The sequence below is a fragment of the Hyperolius riggenbachi genome, chromosome 4 (genome assembly GCF_040937935.1).
Source record: "Hyperolius riggenbachi isolate aHypRig1 chromosome 4, aHypRig1.pri, whole genome shotgun sequence".
Classification (NCBI taxonomy): Eukaryota; Metazoa; Chordata; class Amphibia; order Anura; family Hyperoliidae; genus Hyperolius; species Hyperolius riggenbachi.
In genome coordinates, this window is record NC_090649.1 from 246,944,452 (window position 1) to 246,972,088 (window position 27,637).

Sequence of the window (27,637 nt, forward strand, 5' to 3'; positions counted from 1 at the left end):
ATCAAGAGGTGAGCCTCCATAGCCGCGCATACACAATAGACAGCCAGCTTTCAGAGAGGAACAGTTGCTAAACTGATCAGAATGACAAAAAAGGGACCTGAAAGACTACAGAGGACTGGAAGAAGCCCCAGGTAAGTTACACTGGGCACCTTCAATTCATTTAAAGGTACCCTTTAAAGCAAATAATGAAATAAATGGATGGGGGGGGGGGGGGGGGGGACAGAGATTATTAAGAATATGCATGCAATCCATGAAGACACAGCACTTTTTAATGAAAAGAAAGAGACTGTAGACAAAAAATAGTGAAGTTAAGAATGTTGCTAGGGTAGAATAAAAAAAGATAATGTAGATTAAACTTAGTGGGTAATTGGATTCTGCAAATATTTTCTTTGTATCACGATTGCTTTACTGTTTTAAAGGGCACCTGAAATAAGAGGGATATGGAGGCTGCCATATTTATTTCCTTTATTACACACCTGAAACTAACACAGTTAGACTTCAATCAGAAACATCTGATCTCCGTGCGTGTTCAGGGTGTATGGCTAAAAGCTCATACACACATCAGACTATAGTCTTTGGAAAATGAAAGATCACAGACCAATCTTACCACCCTTCATGTGGTATGGGAGCCATACCTACACAGTCTATTCTATGGAGCTGAACTCCCCATCAGAAAAAAATATTTGCAAGATGCTGCACACACAGATGCTGTACAGACACAAAAGATCAGTATCTGCAAAAGATCTGTTCCCGCCAAAGATCCGTTCCTGCAAATTGCATTCATAGGCTATGAGATCTGCAGATCATCATACACACCTTGTTTAACTGACATTCATCTGCAGATCTGAAAATCCATCCTGGTGGATCTGATCTGCAGATGAATGTTTGTTAAACAAGGTGTGTATAAGGATCTGCAGATCTCAGACTATGAATGCATTTTGCAGGAACGGATCTTTTGCAGGAACAGATCTTTTGCAGATACTGATCTTTTGAATGTGCACAGCATCTGTGTGTGCAGCATCTTGCAAAGATTTCTGTCTGATGGGGAGTTCAGCTCCATAGAATAGACTGTGTAGGTATGGCTCTCGTACTACATGGAAGGGAGTAAAATTGGTCTGTGATCTTTCATTTTCCAAAGACTATGGTCTGATGTGTGTATGAGCCTTAAAGAGAGTCTAAAGAGAGAATAAATCACGCTTCAGAGCTCATATTCAGCAGGGGCATGTGTGCCCCTGCTAAACCGCCGCTATCGCGCCGCACAATGGGGGTCCCTTACCCCCCAAATCCCCTCCGTCCTCGCCGGGGATCTCTTCCGCATAGAGGCAGGGCTAACCACCGCAGCCCTGCCTCACGCGCGTCTGTCAGCGCATATCTCCGCCTCTCCCCCGCCCCTCTCAGTCTTCCTTCGCTGAGAGGGGCGGGGGAGAGGCGGTGATGCGCCGCTGATAGACGGCGCTGAGAGGCAGGGCTGCAGCCATTAGCCCTGCCTCAACCGCAGCAAAATCTATGACCAAGTTGGTCATTGATTTTGCAGGGGGGATTTGGGGGGTAAGGGACCCCCGTTTAGCCGCGGGATGGCAGCGTTTTAGCAGGGGCACACATGCCCCTGCTGAATATAAGCACTGAAGCGAGATTTATTCTCGCTTCAGTGTCTCTTTAAAGGTTTACAAGGCAGAGGATCAGTCAGGCAATTTGCATGGTTTAAAAAGAAAAATATAGCAGCGTTCATATTCCTCTCACTTCAGGTGTTTGTTTTTTTAAATATCCTCCTGATATACCATATGCAGATGCAGGTTCTGGCGGGTGCAGGCATCTCTTCATGGCTACCGAACTCAACACTACTCTTCCCACAAAAAATACAGTGACCTACAACCATATCCCTACCAAAGCTCCGGTGATTATGCCATTTGGGCACTTCCTGATAAGGTATACACATCCTCTAAAGTGGGCCATCACATCATCATTGCTTTGTTTCAACATCACTCTAATTGTTGCCTTTGTGAAAAAAGGATTGCATGGGTTTGTGGTAAAGTTGATAGTTGGAAAGTGGGCTGTTACAAGGAAAAATAGGAAGTTCTGCTAGGAAGGGAGCAATGCCAACCATAAAACAAAAATAGAGCTATATTGGTTTTCCTCCCAAGTCCTAGGCCTAGAATCATCCATCTAGTAATATGTGTTGTGCATGTGACTGTGCTCTTTCCCTCTGTGTGGGGTTGACATTACAGATGACATCACTCTCCCACAACAGTTGACTATGAGCTTTGCTGCCTACACACATATAACCAAGAAAAGCTTTAAGACTGCAGTTTATTAATTAAATATATTTCTTGGCAGAAGAAGATTTAATACACAACCTGAATTAACTGATTGACAAAAGAAGATTTGTCAGTACATTTTATATGAAAACAAATATACATATTTTAAACTTAAGTAATAGATTTGCTTTAACCTCTTCCCACAAAACGTATAGGGGGAGGGGGATCAGGGGAGAGTTTTCATGTGCACCTAAGTGCAGGTGTGCGGCCACTTTCCACTGTCTATGGGCTGGCAGGAAGTAGTTAAGAAATAAATACTGGTATATATGGCACCATGATAAGTAAAAGTTCACAATATCCTTACCAGCAGATAGTGCTTGCTATTCTGACCTTGAACGCAAAATCTGAATGTGCTTTTTTGGTGTGAGAATTCCAAGAGAAGCTGGACAATCAGGCTCTCCACAAACTGGTTCCTGTTGAAAATAAAGATCAGTCTTCACAGTAAGTGTCCATGTTAACTATCACTGAAAAGACAAGATGCTAATAGTAAGTGGTCATTAGGACAAAAAGAAGCTGCATATTATCCATTTCCCTTTATGTGCTGTCAGCACCCTACTGAATGAACAAGAAGGCTCTCTGGCCAGGGATGGTTATCAGATAATGAGGAAACCAATGTCCTATATCATTTTCCATTTCTAAAACACAGGGAATTCTTGTGTCTGGGGACCAATATTTCACCGTCAAGAACCGAAGCAAGTTAGCACTCCTCTACAGCATAAAAACATCATGCTTGTCCTAATTAAACAAAACCTACCGCTAAAATTTGCATATCATATTACTCAGAAACACATAAGCACTGCCAAATCACGTTGTCATTTTCATTGAGGCAGGGAACACACTAGACTGTTTTAGTGCAATTTTTCTGCACAGAAAAACTGACAACTCATGTTAATCAATGGGCTAGTTCACACTTGTCAGTTTTCTCTATCAATTACATCAGCTGATGTGAAAAAAACATGCGTTTTCCTGCATAGAAACACACATGGTGTGCAGAAAAAGTACGCAGAAAACTGAAAGACAAGTGTGTTCCCTGCCTCAAAAGTGCCTCTTTTAGTAAAATTATGCCAGGAGGTAGTATCTGGCCCATCAAATGCACACAAACAACTTAAAAGGATTATGGCTTTAATAAAAAAGGGCTAGTTTGAGAAATATAGACTTTATATTTTACAATTCCTTGCTTAAATTGAAATAAATCAATATGCAGTATATGTGATTTCTACAACACAGAAGTTGCAGAATGTCCTTACTTATTTGTATAAAATGAATATGAAGGCTGGCACCACCAGAAGTAAATATGCCATTTTATTCCATCAGCAAGATGTCACATACTTTGGTAGGCTGATGGCGACAGACTGCTGTTTCTGGCTCACACACATTCTCAGGCCCTCTAGCCTAGCTGACTAGGGAACAGGCATGAGCCAGAAACAGCAGTCTTTTGCTATCAGCCTACCATAGCATGTGACATCTTGCTGATTGAATAAAATAGCATATTGACTACTGGTGGTGCCAGCCTTCATATTCTTTTTGGCACTTGGACTCCAGAGTGCGAGTCTCTTAAGGCTTGGGCACACCTGTCCTCTCTTCAGTGAGTGCCACTCCACCACATTGCTATCTACTTACTAATTTATTATTATTTATTAGATTTATATAGCGCCAACATATTACGCAGCGCTGTACAATAAATAGGATTACAGACAATGATAACAGGGTTGACAGAACAATACAGGTAACAGACCATAGATACAACAATACAGGTAATAGCAATAAGATACGCAACACAATGCAGATAATAGTACAGTGCCAGATCATAAACTGGAATGGTAGTGGTAAAAAATTACCAGTTCCAAATTCTGGGTAAAGTGCACACAGTCAAGTACGATACACAAGGGAAGAGGGCCCTACCAAAGGCTTACAATCTAGAGGGAGGGGCTGGTGACACAAAAGGAGGGGGTGCATCAAGAAGTTATTGGCAGAAAGGATTAGGGTAGTGTTGAGTTGATGTAGGCCTCCTTGAAGAAGTGAGTTTTGAGTGCTTTTTTGAAGGTGTTGAAGGTGGGAGCGAGCCTGATGGGCAGCGGGAGAGAGTTCCACAGGATAGGAGCAGCTCTAGTGAAGTCCTGCAGTCTGGCATGGGAGTGCGAGATGCGTGGGGTGGTTAAGAGGAGGTCGTTGGAGGAGCGAAGTGGGCGGCCAGGTGTATATCTGCTGACCAGGTCAGAGATGTAGGTTGGGCAGGACTTGTGTAAGGATTTGTATGCCAAACATAGGATCTTGAAGCTGATTCTGAAGTGAATTGGAAGCCAATGAAGGGATTTGCGTAGGGGAGTTGTGGAGACAGAGCGGTGGGAGGAGTAGATGAGTCTGGCTGCTGCGTTCATGATGGATTTTAGGGGGGCGATGCGGTTTTGAGGAAGGCCTGACAAGAGGGAGTTGCAGTAGTCCAGGCGGGAGATGATGAGGGCATGGACAAGGAGTTTGGTAGTGTCTGGGGTCAGGAAAGGCCGGATCTTGGAGATGTTGCGTAAGTGGAAATAGCAGGCTCTAGCTACGGTTTGGATGTGGGAGGTGAAGGAGAGGGCCGAGTCTAGGGTGACACCCAGGCAGCGGGCTTGTGTGGTTGGATGAATGATTGTGCCATTGACAGTGACATAGAGGTCAGTGGGGGGTGAAGCAGCACGGGGCGGGAAGATTAGGAGCTCAGTCTTATCCAGGTTTAATTTTAGGAACCTGGCAGACATCCACGATGAAATAGCTGAGAGACCAGAGGATACCTTCTCCATGGTGGTGGTGGTGGAGAGGTCAGTGGTATGGAGGTAAATCTGGGTGTCATCTGCATATAGGTGATAGTTTTTCCATCAAAATAGTTTTTATTGAGATTTTTGACATACAGATATAAAGGCTTTGCTGCTTCAAACATTTTAAACAACTTTATAAAGCTTATGTAATGATTAGGCCTTATTCATATAATCCATTATATACAGAATTATTTTGCTTATAGTATATATCCACTGTTATTGGTACTAAATTATTCGTAACCGTACATAGTATCATTAACTAAGCCGACTAGGCTGACACTATGCATACCCGGTTGTCCAATGGGGCTATCAACACCAGAGGGCCGTGGGCCTGTCGATAGCATAAGTATAGTATTCTATAGGGAAAATTGTACCAAGAAACTGTTATCTAAATTAACATTAACTTGAGAGTAATAACAAATATCTCCAGTGTCTCACTACTTAAACCTATATCCAGTCGATAAACCTATCAGATATGGCAAGATTGATGATGAACATACTATGAGACCATTAACACCGGAGAGAGGCAAATAAAAAGAAAGAAAGAAACAACTTAAAAGTTCAGTCCACTTTTCTGCTTGCATAATAATAGATAGTGACCATCTGAGATCCTCTCTGATACCTTATGTGGACAAGTGCACCCAGTTTTCTGGCAATGAGAAGTTGAGTTGAGATCCAGGGCATCTTATCCTAATTTTTTCCTCCATTGATAGGTTTCTATTGACTAGTGCCAAGAGCGTAGAAATACATAATTGGTCTGCCGATTTCCAGTTGGATAATATGAGTGATAAAGCTGCTAGTATAGTGTGGCATATTTGAGGTTGAGCTTGCTTTGGAAGTTTATCTATACCTATCAGAAGTAGTGCTAGTGGGGGAGATATTTGAAAATCCCCTAGAAATAATTGTTTAATCAGATTCTCCACCTTGAGCCAGAAATCTTGAATTAGTGGACAATCCCACAGCATATGTACTAGAGTGCCTACATTACCAGAGCAGTGCCAGCACAAAGGGGAGATCTCAGGTGAGAATGATGCGATTTTCCGCGGTGTATAGTGCCATTTAAATAAAATCTTGCGGGACATTTCCCAATGGGAGTTGCACTTTGAGAATTTATTTATAAACGAATTGGTTTTAACTAAGAGATCAGGGGTAATATTAGTGTTGAGGTCATAGGCCCAGATTAAAGCATATTTCTGAAGCGGAGAGGTAAGATTATCTATCAGCTCTTCATACCATAATGAGATGCCACCTGAGAAATTCCCTCTAAAATTGAGCATTGTTAAAATCTTGCTGGAGATTTGTGGGATAGTAATTTGGCGGGTTTTCAGTAGGTTATAGATTCTATGATACGTGTATAATTGTGATTGAGGGAGGTTATATTTAGTGTGAAGTGATTTGAAGGATCTAATATTCTGATGTTCATAGATGTCGTTTATAAACTTAATGTTAGCTGAATGCCACATGGAGAGGTCTAAATTAGGAGTAAATTGTTTCAAGGTATCGATTTGTATTAAGAGGTTGTGCGAGGTCTTTATGTCCGGAGGGTGTTTGAGAAAGTATTCCCAAGCCTTTAGAGTTGCTTGAATGGAAGGGTACGGGGAGGGTGGTGTGGGGGCCCCTAACGCTATGCTCATTAAGATCTGTCTTAGTGGAGTTTTGAGTATAGTAGTTTCTAAAGAAACCCATGGTTTTGGGGAGTCAGAAGACCACCAGAATCTAATCATATCCAGGTTAGCAGCATAGTAATAGGAAATGATGCATGGAAGGCCTAAACCCCCTTTTATTTTTGGAAGTTTCATTATTTCGAAGGGAACTCGAGCCTTTTTACCTTGCCATATAAAATAGTTGATACATCTTTTAATATTCAGAAGAAAGGATTTACGCAATGGTATATGTACCGTTCTAAAGAAGTATAATATCTTAGGAAGGATGAACATTTTTAGTGCGGCTATACGGCCAGACCATGAGAGCCAGCTTTTGGACATTTCGGATGTCTCTTTTTTAATAGAGGCTAGCAAAGGGATGTAGTTGTATCGAAATAATTCTGCTGGGTTCTTCGTTATTTTGATTCCCAGATATGATACTTCCGAAACGGCCCAAGGAAAATTGAATGTCTTTGTTAATTTAGCTTTAATAAGGGCAGGCAAGTGAAACCCCATCAAGAAAGACTTATGCTGATTTAGTTTATAGTAAGATGCTTCTGAAAATGAGAGAAGGACATTCATTAGGGCGGGCAAAGAGTTTTCAGGGTTGGATAAGATTAGAGCTACGTCATCTGCGAACATACTGATCAGGTGTTGGGAGTCTCCAATTTTAATACCAGAGATATTTGGGTTTGCACGGATTTTTTGGGCGATTGTTTCCATTAGTAAGACAAAAATTATAGGAGATAGGGGGCATCCCTGTCGGGTGCCGTTTGATATGGAAAAGGGTTTGGACATGAAGCCTGCGGCATTGACTCTAGCTGAGGGGGAAGTGTATAATGCCATAATCGCCGTTGTGATCCAACCTGTGAAGCCAAATTTAAGAAGTGTGGCTTTAAGAAACCGCCAATGAACTCTGTCGAATGCCTTCTCCGCATCTAAAGTGAGCATCGCCGAAGGCATCCGACAGAGTTCAATAAATTTGACTATGTCCAGCATGCGTCTGGTTCCATCTGAGGCCTGCCTGCCCTTTGTAAAACCCACCTGGTCATGCGATAATAAGTAGGGGGTACATAGCATTAATCGGTTGGCTATAAGCTTTGCATATAATTTTGTGTCTGCGTTTAGTAGGGATATTGGCCTAAAGTTGGCAGGGCTGGATTGGTCCTTCCCAGGCTTTGGTAGGACTGTGATTATCGCCTCCAGGTATTCCTGAGGTATTTGCGTACCTTTTGCAAAGGTATTAAATAAAGTTGAGATGTGCGGGGCTAAGTTTTGAGCAAAGGTTAGGAGATATTCGTTGCTGAATCCGTCAGGACCGGGCGCTTTGTTACGTTTTAGGGATTTGATCACTCCTAATACCTCTGATGGGGTGAAGGGCATGTTTAACTTTTCTAGCTGGGAGGGGGATAGTTGTGGCAGATTAATGTCGCGGAGAAAATTAGCTATGATTTCATCCGTGGGTTGGGGGGTAATGTGGTCGTCTTTAAAGGGAAGGTCCAAGCAAAAAAAAAAAATGAGTTTCACTTACCTGTGGCTTCTACCAGCCCCATGCAGCCATCCTGTGCCCTCGTAGTCACTCACTGCTGCTCCAGTCCCCCGCTGGCAGCTTTCTGACCTCGGAGGTCAGGGCCAAATTGCATACATTTTTACGCATTCCAGCTAGTGCAGGAACAAAAATTTACGCGTTGCACCACTAACGGGTAAAAATGTATGTGTTAATGTCCCTGCACTAGCGGGAATGTGTAAAAATGTACGCAATTTGGCCCTGACCTCCGAGGTCAGAAAGCTGCCAGTGGGGGACTGGAGCAGCAGTGATTGACTACGAGGGCACAGGATGGCTACATGGGGCTGGTAGAAGCCCCAGGTAAGTGAAACTCATTTTTTTTTTTTGCTTGGACCTTCCCTTTAAGATTATATAACTTTGCATAGTACTCACTAAATAAATCAGCTATGTGTTTGGGATTTGTGATTACGCATTTAGAAGCCGGATTGATCATGGTGTGAATTCTAGTTTTGGCCTGTCTTTGGTGGAGTAGTCTCGCTAGAAACTTGCCCGCTTTGTTGTGCTGCGAATAAGATTGTAGGTTTGCTTTTTGCAGTAAGTAGTCATATTGATGCGTTAAATGCATGCGTAGTTCTTCCCTCAGCTGAAACAAGGATTTATTTAATTCTTGAGTGGGGTTTTGTTTATGTAGTTTTTCTTTGAGGTGGATATTTGCAATTAAGTCATCATATACCTTGGTTCTTTGCTTTTTGAGGAAAGCTCCTCTGCGAATGAGTAATCCTCTAATGAACGCCTTGTGGGCGGACCATATCGTCGCCATGCCAACTTCCGGGGTGACATTTATGTTAAAAAAGGAGGTTATGTTTTGGGACAGCTCGTTTTTAAAAGATAATTCAGATAATAAGGAACTGTTTAGTTTCCAGTAAAAGGGTTTTTGGGCCAGGGGGCCGTCTTTGATCAAAAGTTCAATTGGAGCGTGGTCGGACCATGTTTTTGTACCTATGGAGGCTGACACAATATCTTGAAGGAGAATTTTGTCGACTAAAAACATATCGATTCTAGAAAAGGATTTATGTGCCCCAGAAAAGAATGTATAATCCTTTTCAGAGCCGTGTAAAATCCTCCAGGGGTCGAAGAGTGAGTTCCATCTTAATTGTTTATCAATTAAGATCAATTTACTAGGGTCTTTGGCTGTGGAGTCTATTGCTGAGGTAAACATATAGGTGATAGTTGAAACCCAGAGAGGAGATGAGTTTTCCGATGGAGGCGGTGTAAATGGAGAACAGCAGGGGACCAAGAACAGAGCCTTGGGGGACCCCAACTGAAAGTGGGAAGGAGGTTGAGGAGGAACCATTGAAGGAGGTCTTGAAGGAGCGATTTGAGAGGTAGGAGGAAAAGCATGCTAGGGCACGGTCTTGGATACCCACAGATTGCAGGGACTGGAGTAGCAGGGAGTGATCAACAGTGTCGAATGCTGAGGAGAGGTCTAGGAGGAGAAGGATAGTGTATTTTCCTTCGGCCTTGGCAAGCGTGAGGTCATTGACGACCTTGGTGAGGGCAGTCTCAGTGGAGTGGCCTGGACGAAATCCTGATTGTAGGGGATCAAACAGGGAGTTGGAGTCAAGGTAATTGGTCATGCGTTGGTGGACTAAACGCTCTAGGAGTTTAGATGCAAAAGGGAGTAAGGAGATGGGACGGTAGCTGGATGGAAGTGAGGGGTCTAGTGAGGGTTTTTTAAGTAGGGGAAGTACAGTGGCCTGTTTGAAGTCAGAGGGGAAGGTACCCGTGGATAGGGAGAGGTTAAACAGAGTGGTGAGGACAGGAGCCAGAACAGGGAAGTGAGGACGGAGGCATTTGGATGGCACAGGGTCTAGGGGGCTGGAGGTGGCAGGAGAAGTGGCTAGGAGACGGCTGACTTGGTCCTCTGTGATAGGAGTAAAGGCAGTGAGTGGTGGGTGGGGTGGGGAATAGGTATTGGTGGGGGAGGAAGAGGTGGTGGAGTGGAGGCATGAGATTTCCCGTCGGATGCTGGCTATTTTGTCGGTAAAGTGGGTGGACAGATCAGTGGCTGAGAGGGCGGAGGTGGGGGGAGGAGTGGTGGGGTTAAGGAGGGAGTTAAAGGTGGCGAAGAGGCGCCGAGGGTTGGAGGCTTGGGATCCGATCAAGGCAGCAAAGTATTTTTGTTTAGCATCAGTTAATGCGGTATAGAACAGCTGCAGGTTGGCCTTGTACGCCAAGAAGTCGGAGTTGCTGCGGGATTTCCTCCATTTGCGTTCGTAGGTGCGTGTCTGTTTTTGGAGGTTGCGAGTGTGTGCATTGTGCCAGGGCTGGGGGTTGATGGGACGGCTGGGGCGGAATGTGGGGGGTGCAGCAATGTCTAGGGCTGCTGAAAGGGCCTGGTTGTATTTGGCCACGGCTTGGTTTGGGCAGGTAACGTTTGGGAGGGTGGATGTGAGGGAGTGGAGGGGGTTGGCTAGTGCAGTTGGGTCTAGGTTATGCAAATCTCTCTGCCAACGACCTGAGGGTGGTGGAGGGTTGGGGGAGGATGATGGGGAGATGGAGAAAGAGAGAAGGTGATGGTCGGAGAGGGGGAAGGGTGTGATGTCCAGGTTTGGGAGGTTGGCGGATTTTGAGAGAATCAGGTCAAGAGTGTGGCCAGCGCAGTGGGTGGGGGAATTGGTGTGTTGGAAGAGGCCAAGGGAAGTAGTGAGGGAGAGCAGTTGAGAGGCTTCAGGGGAGTAAGGACTGTCCATGGGGATGTTGAAGTCCCCAAGTATGATTGTGGGGAGGTCAGAGGAAAGGATGTGTGGGAGCCAAGAGGCCAGGTTGTCCAGGAATTGTTTAATGGAGGTGGATGGGGGGCGGTAAAGGACTGCGATGACTGCTGGAAGGGGATGGTAGAGGCGGATAACATGTGTCTCAAAGGATGTAAAGTTTAAAGAAGGGGGTGGCGTGAGGACACAGAAAGTGCAGGACGGGGAGAGGAGCAGACCCACCCCTCCCCCAGACCTGTTTTCTGGTCTGGGGGTGTGACTGAGGTGAAGTCCCCCATAGGAGAGGGCCGCTGCTGCAGCAGAGTCAGAGGGGGTGAGCCATGTCTCTGTGAGGGCAAGGAGGGTGAGGGAGTTGGAGAGGAAGAGGTCATGGATTTCAGTGAGTTTGTTGATTTAATCCGCAACTCAAGCACATATGCTTTTGCAAGACTGCTCAGTGATGGCATTTCAACCATTGTTGAACAGGTATGGGATGTACCAGGTGCAGCGTCTAGGAGGGTACATGGAAGGACATTACACAAAGGGGGCTTTCTCTATTATCTTTTTTCTTGAATAAAACATTTCTCTACATGTGCCTTACCCATTGACCCCCCCCCCCCCCCCACCACCTATCCCCATCCCTCCCACACAAATACATGTCACCCCTTTTAAGGGCACAATCACGACTTGTGAGAAGTGAATAGAAAGGTGAATGAGTTCATGATGGACTAGGGTAAAGCAAATTTGGTAACAGGTAGGCCATAGAGAAGGGTGTTGCCGTATTTAAGTCGGGAAGAAATGAAAGCATGCACAAATGTACTTGTACCCTAAATAAGAATGCAGTGATTGAAGGGATGTTCTTTAGTTGGAGGTGAAAGGAGTTGGTCAGCATGTCTCGATCAAGAGTGTCTAAACAAGTATCATACCTAAATAACAAGATTGGCAGACATGGGTTGTTGGCAGTGGTGGGCGAATTTGTGATATAAATGAGGCTTAATTGCCCCAGGTGTGCGACTGGGAGAGAGGGGTTACTTACCCATAAGTCCGCTGTCTTCTATGTGTTTCAAACACCTTGCACATGTCCTACTGGACTCGTTGCAAGACTCACTACCGTGCACTTCCTCCTTCAAGCCGGAAGGAGGAAGTGCGCGGTAGTGAGTCTTGCAACACGTCCAATAGGACGTGTGCAAGGTGTTTGAAACACATAGAAGACAGCAGATTTATGGGTAAGTAACCCCTCTCTCCCAGTCGCACACCTGAGGCAATTAAGCCTCATTTAAATCACAAATTCGAGTTCTTAAGGACTCGTGAGCCCATGCCTGATTGTTGGAGTATTAGTAACACGGTTATATTAGGCAGGGGAATAAAATCTTGTAGTACAAAAATGTAAGTTTTGTCTATATTGAATTCCAGAAAGCAGGGGGAGTCTGGAACAAGATTTGTTTATGTAGCTAGATCAGGAGCAAATAGACTTGGCTGTTTTGTGTATGGATCTGGTGCAGTATTAGCAGAGCCCTACTGATTTATAACTACCATTAGCTGTACTACTGCTGTCAATTCTGCATACATACTAACAGTTGCATTGAAGTGACAGTGCAGCACAGATATTTACAACTTGTAGACAAGCTACGCTTGTCTCCCCTTCCTCACAGAAACAGAAGCCAGAGAGATGTCACATACACCTTGCTGCACAGTTCTGTAGACGAAATGAGGGCAGCGATGCTGGTGGACACAAATGACACAGCAGGACTCTGACGGCTCCCATCAATGTGGGCTCTACTGATGCTGTCGCTAACAGCCACCAGATTTTTTTTTTTTTAAAACCCCACTGTTTCCGATGTGAAAGGAGAGCATAGAAAAGCAATGCAAGAAGAAAAAAAAACACAAAATGTATACATTATTTACAGGCATGGTATTTTCTATACCATGAATAATGATTGCTGTCTACCGCTGTCTTGCATACTATTCAATGTAAGGATCTGCATAAAAATATAAATACAGAGAAGAAGATACTCTTTTAGGTTTAGCCAAGTAAATAAATTACATACACCTGCTATAGTAATACATTATCTACAGGATCTTCTCAAAAAATTAGCATATTGTGATAAAGTTCATTATTTTCTGTAATGTACTGATAAACATTAGACTTTCATATATTTTAGACTCAAATACACACAACTGAAGTAGTTCAAGCCTTTTATTGTTTTAATATTGATGATTTTGGCATACAGCTCATGAAAACCCAAATTTCCTATCTCAAAAAATTAGCATATTTCATTCGACCAATAAAAGAAAAGTGTTTTTAAAACAAAAAAGTCGGAGAGGGGGCATAGACTATCAGATTCTAGCTGCAGCGGTAGTGGAGAAACTTGCTCCTGAGCTGCAGTCAGTAATACAAGCAGCTATAGACCACTCGCTTAAAGAGATTAAGTTTAAGGTGCAAGCCCATGGCCAGCGTTTAGACCACGCGGAGGAACGTATTCAAAAGATAGAAGATGATAGGGCTAAGGAAGAGAAAGAGGATAAAAAGCTGAGAGCTGAGCATAAACTGATGCAGGAGAAACTGCAAGATTTGGAGAACAGATCGCGGCGCAATAACTTAAGGGTGGTGGGACTCCCAGAAGCCATGACGGCCCAGGCGCTCCGGGATTTCTGTGCATCCACACTTCCCAAGATGCTGGGTTTCAAGAGAGGCTGCAAAGTAGAACGGGCCCACAGAGTGGGACCCCCGCGCCCTCCTTCTGATAAACGCCCCCCACGGCTGGTACTGGCCAGATATCTGGACTTTGCAGAGAAAAACGAATTGCTGCGGGCATACAGGGATCTAGATCACCCGCTGGAACATCAAAATACACAGATCCGAATCTTCAATGACTACTCAGCTGAGGTATCTAAGAAACGCCAGGCTTTTAACCCGGCATGTGCATTATGCATCGAGAAGAAATGGAAATTTGCGCTACAGTACCCGGCTGTAATGAGAATTACAGATGACGCAGATGAAACACATATATTTCACTCAGTAGCCGATGTTCTCACCTTTTTAAGGAAAAACAACTCTGACCCAGACTGAAATAATTAAGCTCTCTGTTCTGCATTGTTTGTTGTTGGCTGGCAGGGGGCGCTGCCATACTGAAGCAAGCTCATTTCCCTGTGTTAACAGTTGAAGCCTGATATATCTTGTTTTTGTTTCATAGTTCTGAGCTTACGGCTTCCACAGTTCTTTCCCATATATTTTTTCGATGGGAGAAGGAGCTTTTCACCAACCATGCACAGCTAAGGATGTGACGCTGGTCGGAGCATCGTTTTGGAGCCACTCTGAGGAGAACGTTCAGGGAAGAAGTGGAGTCAAGTAGCTATGCTTTTGTTTATATTTGTTTTGTTTTAGCCCTATGTTTCTCTCCCCAACTGACTCGATTGTCAACTTTCATGGAGCTTTCTAGGAGCAGTCCAGCTCCACTGTCAAATCTCAAGCCACTTGGGGAAGGGGCTTAAGGGGGGTAAAGGGGGGGTTATGGGAGGGTTCTGTCATCTCGAGAGAGTAAACAAGTTTATATGGTATATGGTAAATGTGAAATGTAATAAGCCAGCTGACCTGATCCAGGACACGTTATACCCATGGTACTCAAGATAACATCTTGGAATGTTAAAGGGCTAAGGTCACCGGGAAAGCGCTCAATTGTACTTCGCCATTTAAAAAAGATTAAATCGGATATAGCCATGCTCCAGGAGTGTCATTTATCACAAGATCAATTCAAATATATGTCCAAATCCTGGGTGGGACAAGTTTTTGGCTCCCCGGCTCAAGGGCGCAAAGCTGGGGTGTTAATATTACTCCATAAATCCTTACAGGGGCAGATTCTGGAGCATAAATCCGACGGAGAGGGACGGTGGCTATGGATCAGGTTACGCTTGGCGGGAGAGGAACTTGTATTGTTTAATGTATACGCTCCCAATGAGGAAGATAAACTGTTCTATGATACGATCAGGAATGAGATATTGATGTTGGGGGATACCAGGATAGTACAAGGAGGAGACTTCAATGCCATTATGAATACATTAGAAGATAGGTCCAAGAGAACACTTGCCAGTAAATCCACTACCACCAAATCCCAAATACTAACTGAATACTTATCATCCTCAATGTTATGTGATAGCTGGAGGGCCTTACACCCAGATAATGAGGAATATACTTTTTATTCTATACCCCACGATGTGTGGTCTCGTCTGGACTACTTCTTGGTTACTCCCTCATTGATGCCTCAAGTAACTCAAACGGAGATTCTGGACCTGGTGATATCAGATCACGCTCCCATACAATTGACATTTTCTACCATAATTCCTAAGGGCACAGACATCATATGGCGGTTTCCTTCTTACTTATATGAAGACGAAGATTTTGCTCAACTGCTTTTACAATGGTGGTGGGAGTATAAAGATGACAATTCCTCGCACATAAGAGACATATTTTTATTTTGGGAAGCAGCTAAACCGACACTCAGGGGTAGAATTATAAGTTATTTAGCAGGGAAGAGGAGGAAGTCACATGAAGCTTATATGCTATCTATTGAAGAGCTTCGCTCAGCCCACAAATTATTTCTTAGCAACCCCACCCCTGAATCACGTTTAACATGGATGACAGCAAAACAAAAGTCAGAGGCAGATTACAAAATTAGAGAGAGATACCTAAAATCGTATAGAGATCTATATTTTTATAAATATGGAAATAAAATGGGGAGCCTTCTATCGAAAATGTCAAAACCTCCACAAATGTGCACTGTGATCACTGGTCTCAGATCTCCGTCGGGTCAGATTCTTAATGATCCCAAATCCATAAATACACTCTTCGGTAAATTCTACAAAAACTTATATGAGCAGCCGGATGCTCAAATTCTAAACTCCTCAACCCCACACTGGCTTGATGATATCACTCTCCCGACCCTAACGGAAGAGGATCTGTCGGCCCTAAACGCACCGATAACCCCAGAAGAGGTAAGCGCCACAATTAAAACCCTGTCAAATAGAAAGGCCCCGGGACCAGACGGGTTCACCCCCGAATTTTATAAGATCCTGAAACAGGAACTAGCCCCATACCTTGTTTCTTTGTTTAATAAGATCCTCAAGGAAGGACAATATCCTTCATCAGCGAACATGGCTTACATTAAATTGATTCCAAAACATGGCAAGGACCCTTTAGAGCCAGGATCGTATCGCCCTATATCCCTAATAAATCAGGACCTTAAGATCCTTTCAAAAATAATGGCTAACAGGCTAGCAGATTTGCTTCCCAGGCTTGTGAGCCCTAATCAGGTGGGATTTGTTCGACACCGATGTGCTATAGCCAACATTCGCAAAGTATTGATAGCCCAAGACCATGTCAGAGCTTACTCCAAATCGGGTAAAACGTACGCTTTACTGCTAATTGATGCCGAAAAGGCCTTTGATAATGTTGGCTGGAGCTGGTTGGAGAAAATATTAGACAAAATGAATATCCAAGGGGGAATTAGAAAATTAATTGGGGCCATGCATATCAATCCTAAAGCTAGAGTCTATACCCCGGGCTTTCTATCAGAAGAATTTATATTACAAAAGGGCACTAGACAAGGGTGTCCTCTGTCTCCCCTACTGTTTAACCTGGCACTGGAACCTCTAACTCGGATATTAGATAGAGAGATAGAGGGGATAAAAATTGGCGAGGAGATGATTTCTCAAGCCATGTTCGCTGATGACATTCTATTATTTTTAAACGATCCAGAAACCCAACTCGACAAAATATTTGAAATTATGAGCGAGGTAGGCTCCCTGAGCGGGTTCAAAGTAAACGTAACTAAATCTGAACTGCTTTATCTATCTCCTTACGCTCCCAGATATACCCTGACACACCTCCCAGTCAAAGTCAGCTCGGTGGTTACATACCTAGGTATAAAAATTCACAAAGACCCAAATATGCTATATTCTCGAAACTATGACACATTAATTAAAGACTTAATACGTCAACTAGCTAGCTGGGAAAATTTACCAATTAACCTTTCGGGGAGGGCGGCATTAATCAAGTCAGTCTCCTTTGGTAGGTTGTTGTATCCCTTACAAACTATACCATTAATGCTGAGACACAAGGATATCCAAAATCTAAATAGAGTCTTCACTAGGTTTCTGAGGAGGGGCAAAAAATCGAGAATAGCTCTCTCCAAGCTGTCACTTCCAAGAATGTGGGGGGGCCTTGCGATACCAGACATCCGTCGCTATAATCTGGCCTGCCTGACCAGACATGTGAGGGACTGGATAAATAAAACTAGCTACTATTCAAACTATTCCCTTGAGGCATCCTTTTCTGATCCCTGGTCGCTGACTGGCTTATTACACACCCCTCAAAAATACATGCCCCCCAAACTTAAAAATAGCAGAGTTATCAAAGATACGGTGATGGCCTGGAGAGCCCTCAGGAAATTGCATGTAACATCACAACAAGTCTCGAAATACATGCCACTGTGGGGTCTACCAGGCTTTCAAGCAAGTCTTGCTCATGGGGGATTCTTGTCCTGGCTGGATAAGGGGGTAGAAAATCTTGGGCAGCTGTGTGACTTGCGCAGGGGGAGACTTTTATCATTCTTAGAGATCAGAGCAAAATTTGGAATACCAAGGAATCATTTCTTGTACTATGGCCAATTACAGTCGTATGTGCATAGTAAAACCAGAGATATACAATCCATAGCCACTCTAGATTCTTTTGATAAATTTCTCTCCCCCCATCGGCCACATCAATCACTCTCTGAAACACACGCTAAATTGCAGGAATTAAATATGGAGACTAAAGCCCAGCACAATTTTTCTAAATGGTAAAAAGATTTCCCAATTGAAAACATAGAAGGGAAAATTCTTGAGGGGTACAGAGTAGTACATAAATTGGTTCCAGGGGAAAATTGGAGAGAATCACAACTCAAATTAATACATCGGGCAAAATATGCTTTTAACATAAAATACCGGTCACCCCCTGCGCATTATTCAGCAAGATGCCCCAAATGTTCTCTGCAAGATGCCGATCTGTTCCATTGCTTGTGGTCTTGTCCATCAATAGTAGTATTCTGGGATAGTGTACTGCTATATATTAAGCGTGTGTGCAATATACAACTTAATCCATGCCCGCTTATGCTCTTGTTCAATTACGTTGAAAGCACTGGGTCTGACCCTGCTGCAGCGACCACACCAGTTGTGAGCAAGATGGCACATCTGATTGTGGTGGCAGCGCGTAAAGCCATTTTTAATAGATGGATTTACCCAAATGTCCCCACTGTGTGGGATGTGCAGGAAGAACTTCAACATCTCTTTAACCAGGACAAGTTGGATTCCATTATGCATAAAGACAAGAAAACAGCGGGTTTCTTTAAAAAGTGGAAAAGCTTTATTCTCGCAACTCTTACGGACTCTGAGATCAAAACCTTAATGGAACATTTCAAATATACAAAATGGTTTCTCACAGAACATCTGCAGGGATCCTTGGGTAGACTAGACATAACATAGAAGATCGTTCTTTTATGGACGAATAACTCTCTGAGATGACAGAAAAAAAAAAAAAAAAAGTCAACCTTCAAATAATTATGTTCAGTTATGCACTCAATACTTGGTCGGGAATCCTTTTGCAGAAATGACTGCTTCAATGCGGCGTGGCATGGAGGCAATCAGCCTGTGGCACTGCTCAGGTGTTATGGAGGCCCAGGATGCTTCAATAGCGGCCTTAAGCTCATCCAGAGTGTTGGGTCTTGTGTCTCTCAACTCTCTCTTCACAATATCCCACAGATTCTCTATGGGGTTCAGGTCAGGAGAGTTGGCAGTCCAATTGAGCACAGTAATACCATGGTCAGTAAACCATTTACCAGTGGTTTTGGCACTGTGAGCAGGTGCCAGGTCGTGCTGAAAAATGAAATCTACATCTCCATAAAGCTTTTCAGCAGATGGAAGCATGAACCCACTTTTGAACCAGAAACAGCGGCAGAGGTGCCTGACCTGGGCTACAGAGAAGCAGCACTGGACTGTTGATCAGTGGTCCAAAGTACTTTTTTCGGATGAAAGCAACTTGTACATGTCATTCGGAAATCAAGGTGCCAGAGTCTGGAGGAAGACTGGGGAGAGGGAAATGCCAAAATGCCTGAAGTCCAGTGTCAAGTACCCACAGTCAGTGATGGTCTGGGGTGCCATGTCAGCTGCTGGTGTTGGTCCACTGTGTTTTATCAAGGGCAGGGTCAATGCAGCTAGCTATCAGGAGATTTTGGAGCACTTCATGCTTTTATCTGCTGAAAAGCTTTATGGAGATGAAGATTTCATTTTTCAGCACGACCTGGCACCTGCTCACAGTGCCAAAATCACTGGTAAATGGTTTACTGACCATGGTATTACTGTGCTCAATTGGCCTGCCAACTCTCCTGACCTGAACTCCATAGAGAATCTGTGGGATATTGTGAAGAGAAAGTTGAGAGATGCAAGACCCAACACTCTGGATGAGCTTAAGGCCGCTATCGAAGCATCCTGGGCCTCCATAACACCTGAGCAGTGCCACAGGCTGATTGCCTCCATGCCACACCGCATTGAAGCAGTCATTTCTGCAAAAGGATTCCCGACCAAGTATTGAGTGCATAACTATACATAATTATTTGAAGGTTGACTTTTTTTGTTTTAAAAACACTTTCTTTTATTGGTCGGATGAAATATGCTAATTTTTTGAGATAGGAAATTTGGGTTTTCATGAGCTGTATGCCAAAATCATCAATATTAAAAAAATAAAAGGCTTGAACTGCTTCAGTTGTGTGTATTTGAATCTAAAATATATAAAAGTCTAATGTTTATCAGTACATTACAGAAAATAATGAACTTTATCACAATATGCTAATTTTTTGAGAAGATCCTGTATTTGTATTAAAGTACTCCTACATGTCTGATTTGTTAGTTTTTTGGAAAACAATAAAAACAGTTTGAAAAAAAAGCACTTCTAAAGAAAATAAAATAAAAAGCATAGCAACAATACTTATAAAGTCCCAAATCTCCTCACTGTCTTCTTTGGTCTGCCCATAGTGCCGGTCCGCCGTACCCATTCTACTGAACTACCGAGTGTCACCGACCCTGGAAGTATTTCCAGGTTAGTGCTCAGTTGGCGACTCAATGCACTTTCAGGAGTAAGCACATAAGGGGCATCAAATAGAAGGAGCGAGAGTGTGTTTAGGGATGGACCGGGCGCAGACAGAGGAGGAAGACTGCCTCTTCCTCCTCGTCTGTCTTCGACAGGAGTACCAGTCAAAAACTTGAGACTGGAATTTGAGGGGCCAGTATTAGGCACTAAGGTGCTGTGACATGTTACTGCATCACTCACATGCACACATGGTTTACAGGCAATATTTAGTGTCCGTTCAGGGGTACTTGAAATGAAGCGTCTTCTAAAGCTGAGGCCTCCTAAATAAAGCACAACAAATATGCCATATGTGAAACAATAAAGCCCTTGTTATCCTTGCCAGATATTTCATAATAAGTAAAGCTAAATAGCAGTGTATGACACTCCTGACATTTTACACTCGAAGGCATTCCAGAGAATTTACCTCAGGAAAAAGTCAGTCATGTGATCCAGACATATACTCAAGCAGGAAGCTGGCAGCAGAGTGGGTGTCCCAGCAGGAGAGCAGCTATCACAGTCTAACTCCTCTTCTTTGTGGCCCGCACCACTGCAGCTCGAAAGAGTCTTATCAGTATGAGACTGGGCAAGATTGGCTGCCACCAGCTCCTAGCTTCTCTATACCATCTTCAAGGGAATCTGAAGTGAAAATAAACTTATGGTATAATGAATTGTATGTGTAGTACAGCCAAGAAATAGAACATTAGTAGCACAGAAACCAGTGTCTTATTGTTTCCAGCACAGGAAGAGTTAAGATACTTCACTTGTTATCTATGCAAAAGAGCTTTAAAGGGTTATTAGCCCTGCTCTGTTTCATAGTTTAAAATACAATGTGGTTTGTAAATTGCAAATAGATAGAATTATGCAATAAATAATAATAAAAACATAAGACTCTTTTCTTTGCTACTAATATTCTATTAATTATCCGTACTACACATACAATTCATTATATATATTTTTTCGCCTCAGTTTCACTTTATTGTGGAGATGATAATGGGGTAGGGGGAGGAGCCTGGACAGCTCTCTCTTCAGTAAAACTGCACTGTCACCTCAAATCCTCTCACAGAGATAGGAAGTTCAGATCTTTTCAATGATTCGGATGATTCGAATCGGATCATTGAAAAGATCCGGATCTTTGATCCGAATCTCGGATCATTTTACTAGGGAAGCATTTGGGGGTGAAATGACTAGCAGGACAGGACTTTCCCTGCGGTGGACAGAGAAGGGGAGGGGGGTGGACACACAGAGAAGGGGAGAAGGGGAGATGGTGGACAGAGACGGGCAGGGAGTGGACAGAGAAGGGAGGAGGGACGAGCAGAGAGCAGAATTGTTTCTTTGCACACATTACCCACATGCTGAAGTCATATGCTTTACATATATTTCACCTATATGTTCATCTGTATATTCTGAATGCAAACGTCTCACAGTGAAAAAGCATTCCCCAAAGCATTCCCAGAAGTGAAGTGCAGCTGTTTAGAGCAGTGCAGGAGGATCATATTGCCCTGCAATCACAGTGCCTGTCCTGTCCTAGCCCAGCATGCTGTCTACAAAGTTACTGAGCTGTGCTTCTGAGCCAAAAGTTTCCCATTTGCTCACTATGCAGCACTACGGAACAGCCTAAAATCAGCAGCACATTATAGCCAGTATGTGTGCTCTACACATATCTGGCAGTGGCACCGATGTCCCCTCTCTCTCATCTACCTGTCCCTGCAATGCTGGCTCCCCTCCAACAGAGCGATCCATCTCTGCTCTGCTTCCAGGACCCCGCTGCCCGCTGAGAGGGGGGCATGCCTCTCCTGGCTCCGCCCCCTTTGTGATCCGAATCGCTCATTTTGATGATTCGGATGATTCGACTCACAAAAGAGATTCGGATCAAAGATCCGAATCGTTTATGATCCGGACAACACTATCTCACATCCCAATAACATACAGAGAAGTTAATTAGCTTGGTCCTAATTATCCCTAGACTATGATGAACATATGACTATAGTAGGGATTGGATTAGGAGTCCCTCAGAGGGACAGTTAGTGAGACTCTGTTAAGTGATGCTGAAGATGTTGGCGCTATATAAATCAGGGCTGTGGAGTCGGAGTCGTGCAATTTTGGGTGCCTGGAGTCGGAAAAAAATGCACCGACTCCTACTCCTAATGAATTTGTAACTGTAATTAAAATAGAAAAAATATGATAAAATGTTCTATTTCTCAGATAATAGTCATTAAAAATTATGTATATATACAGTAGCTGTGCTTAGTCCACAAAAATGAAATAAACCAATCAAAATTAGTTACTTGTGCTGCTTCAATAAAGCAGTCCCCGTATTTTTAAGGTCAGATATACATATCTGATTGTGACTGTGTATATGATATGTACACAGGAATCTCTTATATATACTAAATAACATCTATGCTGTAAGAATAAAGCCTGATGTGTAGCCGTGTCACTAATAGAGATGGTCAATGAGATGGAAAGAATTCTGCATTGATGCTGATTTATGCAAATGTATGCACTCCCTTTGCTGATGAAATCAAATAATTTGATATGTTGTTAAATTTGGTTTAGTGACTGCAAATTAAAGGGTACCTGAGACGGATGAAAAGTAAAGTTTTATACATACCTGGGGCTTCCTCCAGCCCCCTTCAGGCTAATCAGTCCCTCGCTGTCCTCCACCACCCGGATCTTCTGCTATGAGTCCTGGTAATTCAGCCAGTCAGCGCTGTCCGGCTGCATGCCGCTCCCACAGCCAGGAACATTCTGCACCTGCGCAATAGTGCTGCACAGGTGTAGTATGCTCCTGGCGGTGGAGTGTGTGCATGCGCACTACACCCGACTGGCTCAAGTACCTGGACTCATAGCAGAAGATACAGGTGGTGGTGGAGGACAACGAGGGACGGATTATCCTGAAGGCGGCTGGAGGAAACCCCAGGTATGTATAAAACTTTAATTTCATCAGTCTCAGGTTTACTTTGTTACACAGTAGTACTATACTCTACATATGCACTCCCCACAGAGCTGCAGGGAATCCACTGAGAATGCTGTGCACATTGAACACAGAGGTGTTGTCTGTTTACAATCTCCTCATTCCCCTGCAGAGTACCTGCACATCATTCTTACATGTTCCCACACTTACATTGCCTAGGGCCTGATAGATGTTATTTGTTCCGGTTTGTACCTTTTACAAGTACTCTTACCAAGGACTAGTTTTAGTCTAAAGGGAATAAATATAGTAGTCTACATATCCTTCTCACTTCAGTTGTCTTGTAAAATTCCTAAGCGTTGGCAGTTAAGAGACGAATTTCACGTTACATACTTTTAATCAACAAAATTGTAATATGCAAATTAGAGGAGTTGGAGTCGAGGAGTCGGTGGAATCCTAAACTGAGGAGTCGGAGGATTTTTGGACCGACTCCACAGCCCTGATATAAATACTGTAGTAATAATAATAATATGCTTTAAAATAGGCCGAACTAGGGCTTTGAATGAATAATGTATTACATTACACTTGCCTTGAAATCATGGTGTATGCATGGCAAGACGGCTGAATCATTACTTCAGTAAAGTAATACTTGATGGTGTCTAAATAAAAAAAAAAAAGGGAAAAATAAAGTGAAAATGAAATCCAAAACATTTATACACAGATGCAGGTGGGTTCAAAGGCTACTTTAATTGTCAGATACTGTCCTGGGAGAGAATCAGTAGGCATAGAACCCTAGGCTGAAGAGTTTAGAAAAACTGCCGGCCGTGCCCCTCTTACTTGCCCCGCCCACTCCGTGTACAAGCACAGCGACACAGCCACTCAATGCTACTGCACAGGCCATCTGCACAGTTTAGCTGTACTCATACACGGAAGGGAGCTCAGCTGCAAGCAATATTCAATATCAACTACTTCCCAACCACAGGTTTTTGCCCTTAAAAACCAAAGCAATTTTCATATCACGCTCCTTCCATTAATTCACTAATAACATTATTGTTATTAATCACACAGAAATGATCTATATATTGTTTTTTTCGCCACCAATAAGGCTTTCTTTGGGTGGTACTTTTTGCCAAGAATTATTTTATGTTACATACATCTTATAGGGAATAATAAGAAAAAAATGAAAAATTCATTATTTCTCAGTTTTCGACCCCTATAGTTTTAAAATAAAAACATGCTGCCGTAATTAAAACCCAAACATTTATTTCTAGTAGGATTGGTCAATAAAAGTGGGTGAGACTAAACTCTTATTGTAATAGTCCCCATTCCATGTTTCTCCTTTTACAGGGCACCCATTTGATTATTGCACTCCCTTTTATAGTTGCCTGGTGATAACAGTCACATGGCCATTGCACCAGTGATGAACAAGTAGAGAAGCTAGAATTCAGTATGGGCTGAAAATGAGTGAAGAAGACATTGAGACGCTTGGGACGTAATTTTTAAAGGGAACCAGAGACGAATGGCCAGCTAAAATAGGAAAAGGATTTATACATACCTGGAGCTTCTTCCAGCCCCATAAGCCTGGATCGCTCCCACGCCGCCATCCTCCGCTTCCTGTATCGGCGGAACTGGGTCCCGTCACTTCCGGCGGACGCGGTCAATTGTCCGCATACACAGGGGCTCCCTCCATACCCTTACGCATGCGGCTGCGCAGTAAGCAGCCGCACGCGTAGGTATATGGAGGAAGCCCCTGTGATGCAGACAATTGGCTGCGTCCAGCCGCCCGACTGGCCGACTCGAGGGTAATGACGGGACCCGGTACCAGCGGATCCAGGCAGCGGAGGACGGCGGCGTGGGAGCGATCCGTGCGTATGGGGCTGGAGGAAGCCCCAGGTATGTATAAACCTTGTCTTCATTTCATATCTGGTTCTCTTTAATCTTTCTCAAGTTGATTGCTGAGGCAGTTCAACTGAGAAGGGAAAATGCTACAAAGCGCTTGAGGAACCCTGGGATACCAGGGAACCCTGGTTGAGAAAACTGCTCTGGACTATCCAGAGGCTCCTACTGAGGTAAGTTTTTTAATCACTTCAGGTTTGCTTTAACCACTTCATTCCAAGGCGGTTTTTACCCTAACTGACAAGAGCGATTTTCACCGTTCCGTGCTCATCCCTTTCATTTGCCAATAGCTTAATCACTACTTATCACAATAAAATTATCTATATCTTGATTTTTTTCACCACCAATTGGGCTTTTTAAGCTTGATATTTGTTTTCAGTAATTACTTAATGCTCTATGCATTTTAAAGGGAAAAACAAGGAACAAAAGGAAAAAATACACTATTTCTCCAATTTCATCCCCTATGGTTTTAATATAAACACTGCTACTGTGCATAAAACCCACACATTTTATCTGCCTATTTGTTCTGGATATCACAAGATTTTAATGATGTCCCTAGTACAAAGTATGGTGACAATATAGTATTTGGAAATAAAGGTGTATTTTCTTTTTTCATTATTTTCACGTGCACGGGAATGCACATGCATGCACACAGCGGCAGCAGCAGCATTGTCTGACTTATAAGCACGTCCTGGAGCCATTAAGAGGCTCTAGCAGGATGTTTTTATAAGTCAGTATGTCATTCATTGGTTAAGTAAATATTATTCAATAAAATGTCTAATTCTAAGACTGCATTGAAGCAAAACTATCAGAAACTTGGTCATAGTAACCGAGTACAAGAATAAAAAATACTTCAAGACAAACTGTAAAACATCTAAAACGGTCATCATTCCACTTAAATCTTATGTTTTGAGCTTTAAATACAAAATCTTACTGAGTTTAGGACTATAGATATGATTGTTTATTTTGTCTGTTTATTTTCAGTTCAGGCTTGCTTTAAAAAGGGACCCTGAGCAGTGACTTAAATTAAAAGATTACACTTACCTGGGGCTTCCTCCAGCCCACGGAAGGCAGTGAGGTCCCCTGGCGTCCTCCTGGCTCCTCTCCGTTTGCCTCAGCCGGCCCCCGTTACTGGCAACACCAGGGCCGGGTGTCGAGCCTGCTCTTCCTGGTTCGTGACGCATGGTGTCATCACGCCGACCAGCATGACAGGTTTGGGCACGCGTAGTTTAGCATTAGAAAACCGCGCATACGCAGACCTGTCACGCTGGCCGGCATGATGGCGCGAAGCGGCTGGCGTGATGACACCATGTGTCAGGAACCAGGAAGAGCCGGCCCGACAACCAGCCCGGTTGTCACCGGCAATGGGGGCACACGGAGAGGAGCTAGGAAGATGCCGAGGGTCCTCGCAACCTACTGTTTAAGTCACTGCTCAGGGTCCCTTTAAAGTGTACCAGAGGCGTATCTCGGGTCAAAAGTCATATACAGTACTTCCCTAAGAAGAGGGAAACCTCTAGATTATTTAGAGGCTTCCTATGCTGTCCTTGGGTTACCCACTGCCCAGCATGGCACCCTTAAAGGATACCACAGTCGAAAAAAAAGTTTGCAGCAGTGTGTGGGAGGTTAAAATTACATACCGTTATCCAGTCCTGCCCCCTCCGTCTGCCGCCGTTAGTCTCCTATAAGTCCCGGTGCCCGGCGACTTGATTGACCCCCCACCCGGACATACTGCGCCCTGTGCACGCAGTATGTCCTCCCCTCTTCACTTCTGGCCGGCGCATGACGATCGGCTCAGAAGCACGTTCATTCCTCTGCCTCCCCTGAGCTGCGTGTGCGCTCCATTACACTTAGCGTCACATGCTAATCATGTGACGCTAAGTGTAATGGAGCGCACACACAGCGCAGGGGAGGCAGAGGAATGAACGTGCTTCTGAGCCGATCGTCATGCGCCGGCCAGAAGTGAAGAGGGGAGGACATACTGCGTGCACAGGGCGCAGTATGTCCGGGTGGGGGGTCAATCAAGTCGCCGGGCACCGGGACTTATAGGAGACTAACGGCGGCAGGACTGGATAACGATATGTAATTTTAACCCCCCCACACACTGCTGTAAACTTTTTTTTTCGACTGTGGTATCCTTTAAAGCAATCTGAAAAGAGCTTGTTGGATTACTAGCTTGGGTCCAAAATCCTCTGCAAGTACGAGAGCGGCTGTATTGCACCTGCACAAGTATGGCCTCACCTGCACAGGAAGTTGAAACCACTCGTGCAAGAGTGGCTCAGTGCTACTGTGCAGGCGCGGCTGTGCTCATGCAAGAGTTGCACGGTCCCATTGTTCAGAGGGTTCTGGGCAGTTGCAAAGGACGGCGTGGGAAGCCTCTATAGGATCCAGAGGCTTCCCTCTCCTTAGGTAAGCATTTGCTTCTTTGGCCAAGGTTCACCCCAGTTTTGCTTTAAAGAACTGGTCCTCAACTTGGACTTAGAGACACTGAAGCGAGAAAAAAATTATGATATTATGATTTGTATGTGTAGTACAGCTAAGAAATAAAACATTAAGATCAGATACATCAGTCTAATTGTTTCCAGTACATAAAGAGTTGAGAAACTCCAGTTGTTATCTCTATGCAAACAAGCCATTAAGCTCTCAGACTAAGGCCACATACAGAC

The 27,637-nt window shown here is 43.8% G+C and overlaps 1 protein-coding gene across 1 annotated transcript in view; it reads right to left on the reverse strand.

Moving 5' to 3' along the window:
• UBE3D (ubiquitin protein ligase E3D) overlaps nt 1-27,637 on the reverse strand; it is a 250,014-nt gene that overhangs the window by 153,711 nt on the left and 68,666 nt on the right. The window contains exons 6-7 of the mRNA XM_068281549.1: nt 23,668-23,737; nt 2,620-2,728 (exon numbers count right to left, since the gene is read on the reverse strand). Coding sequence (XP_068137650.1) covers nt 2,620-2,728; nt 23,668-23,737 — 179 coding nt within the window. The remainder of the gene's footprint in view (nt 1-2,619; nt 2,729-23,667; nt 23,738-27,637) is intronic.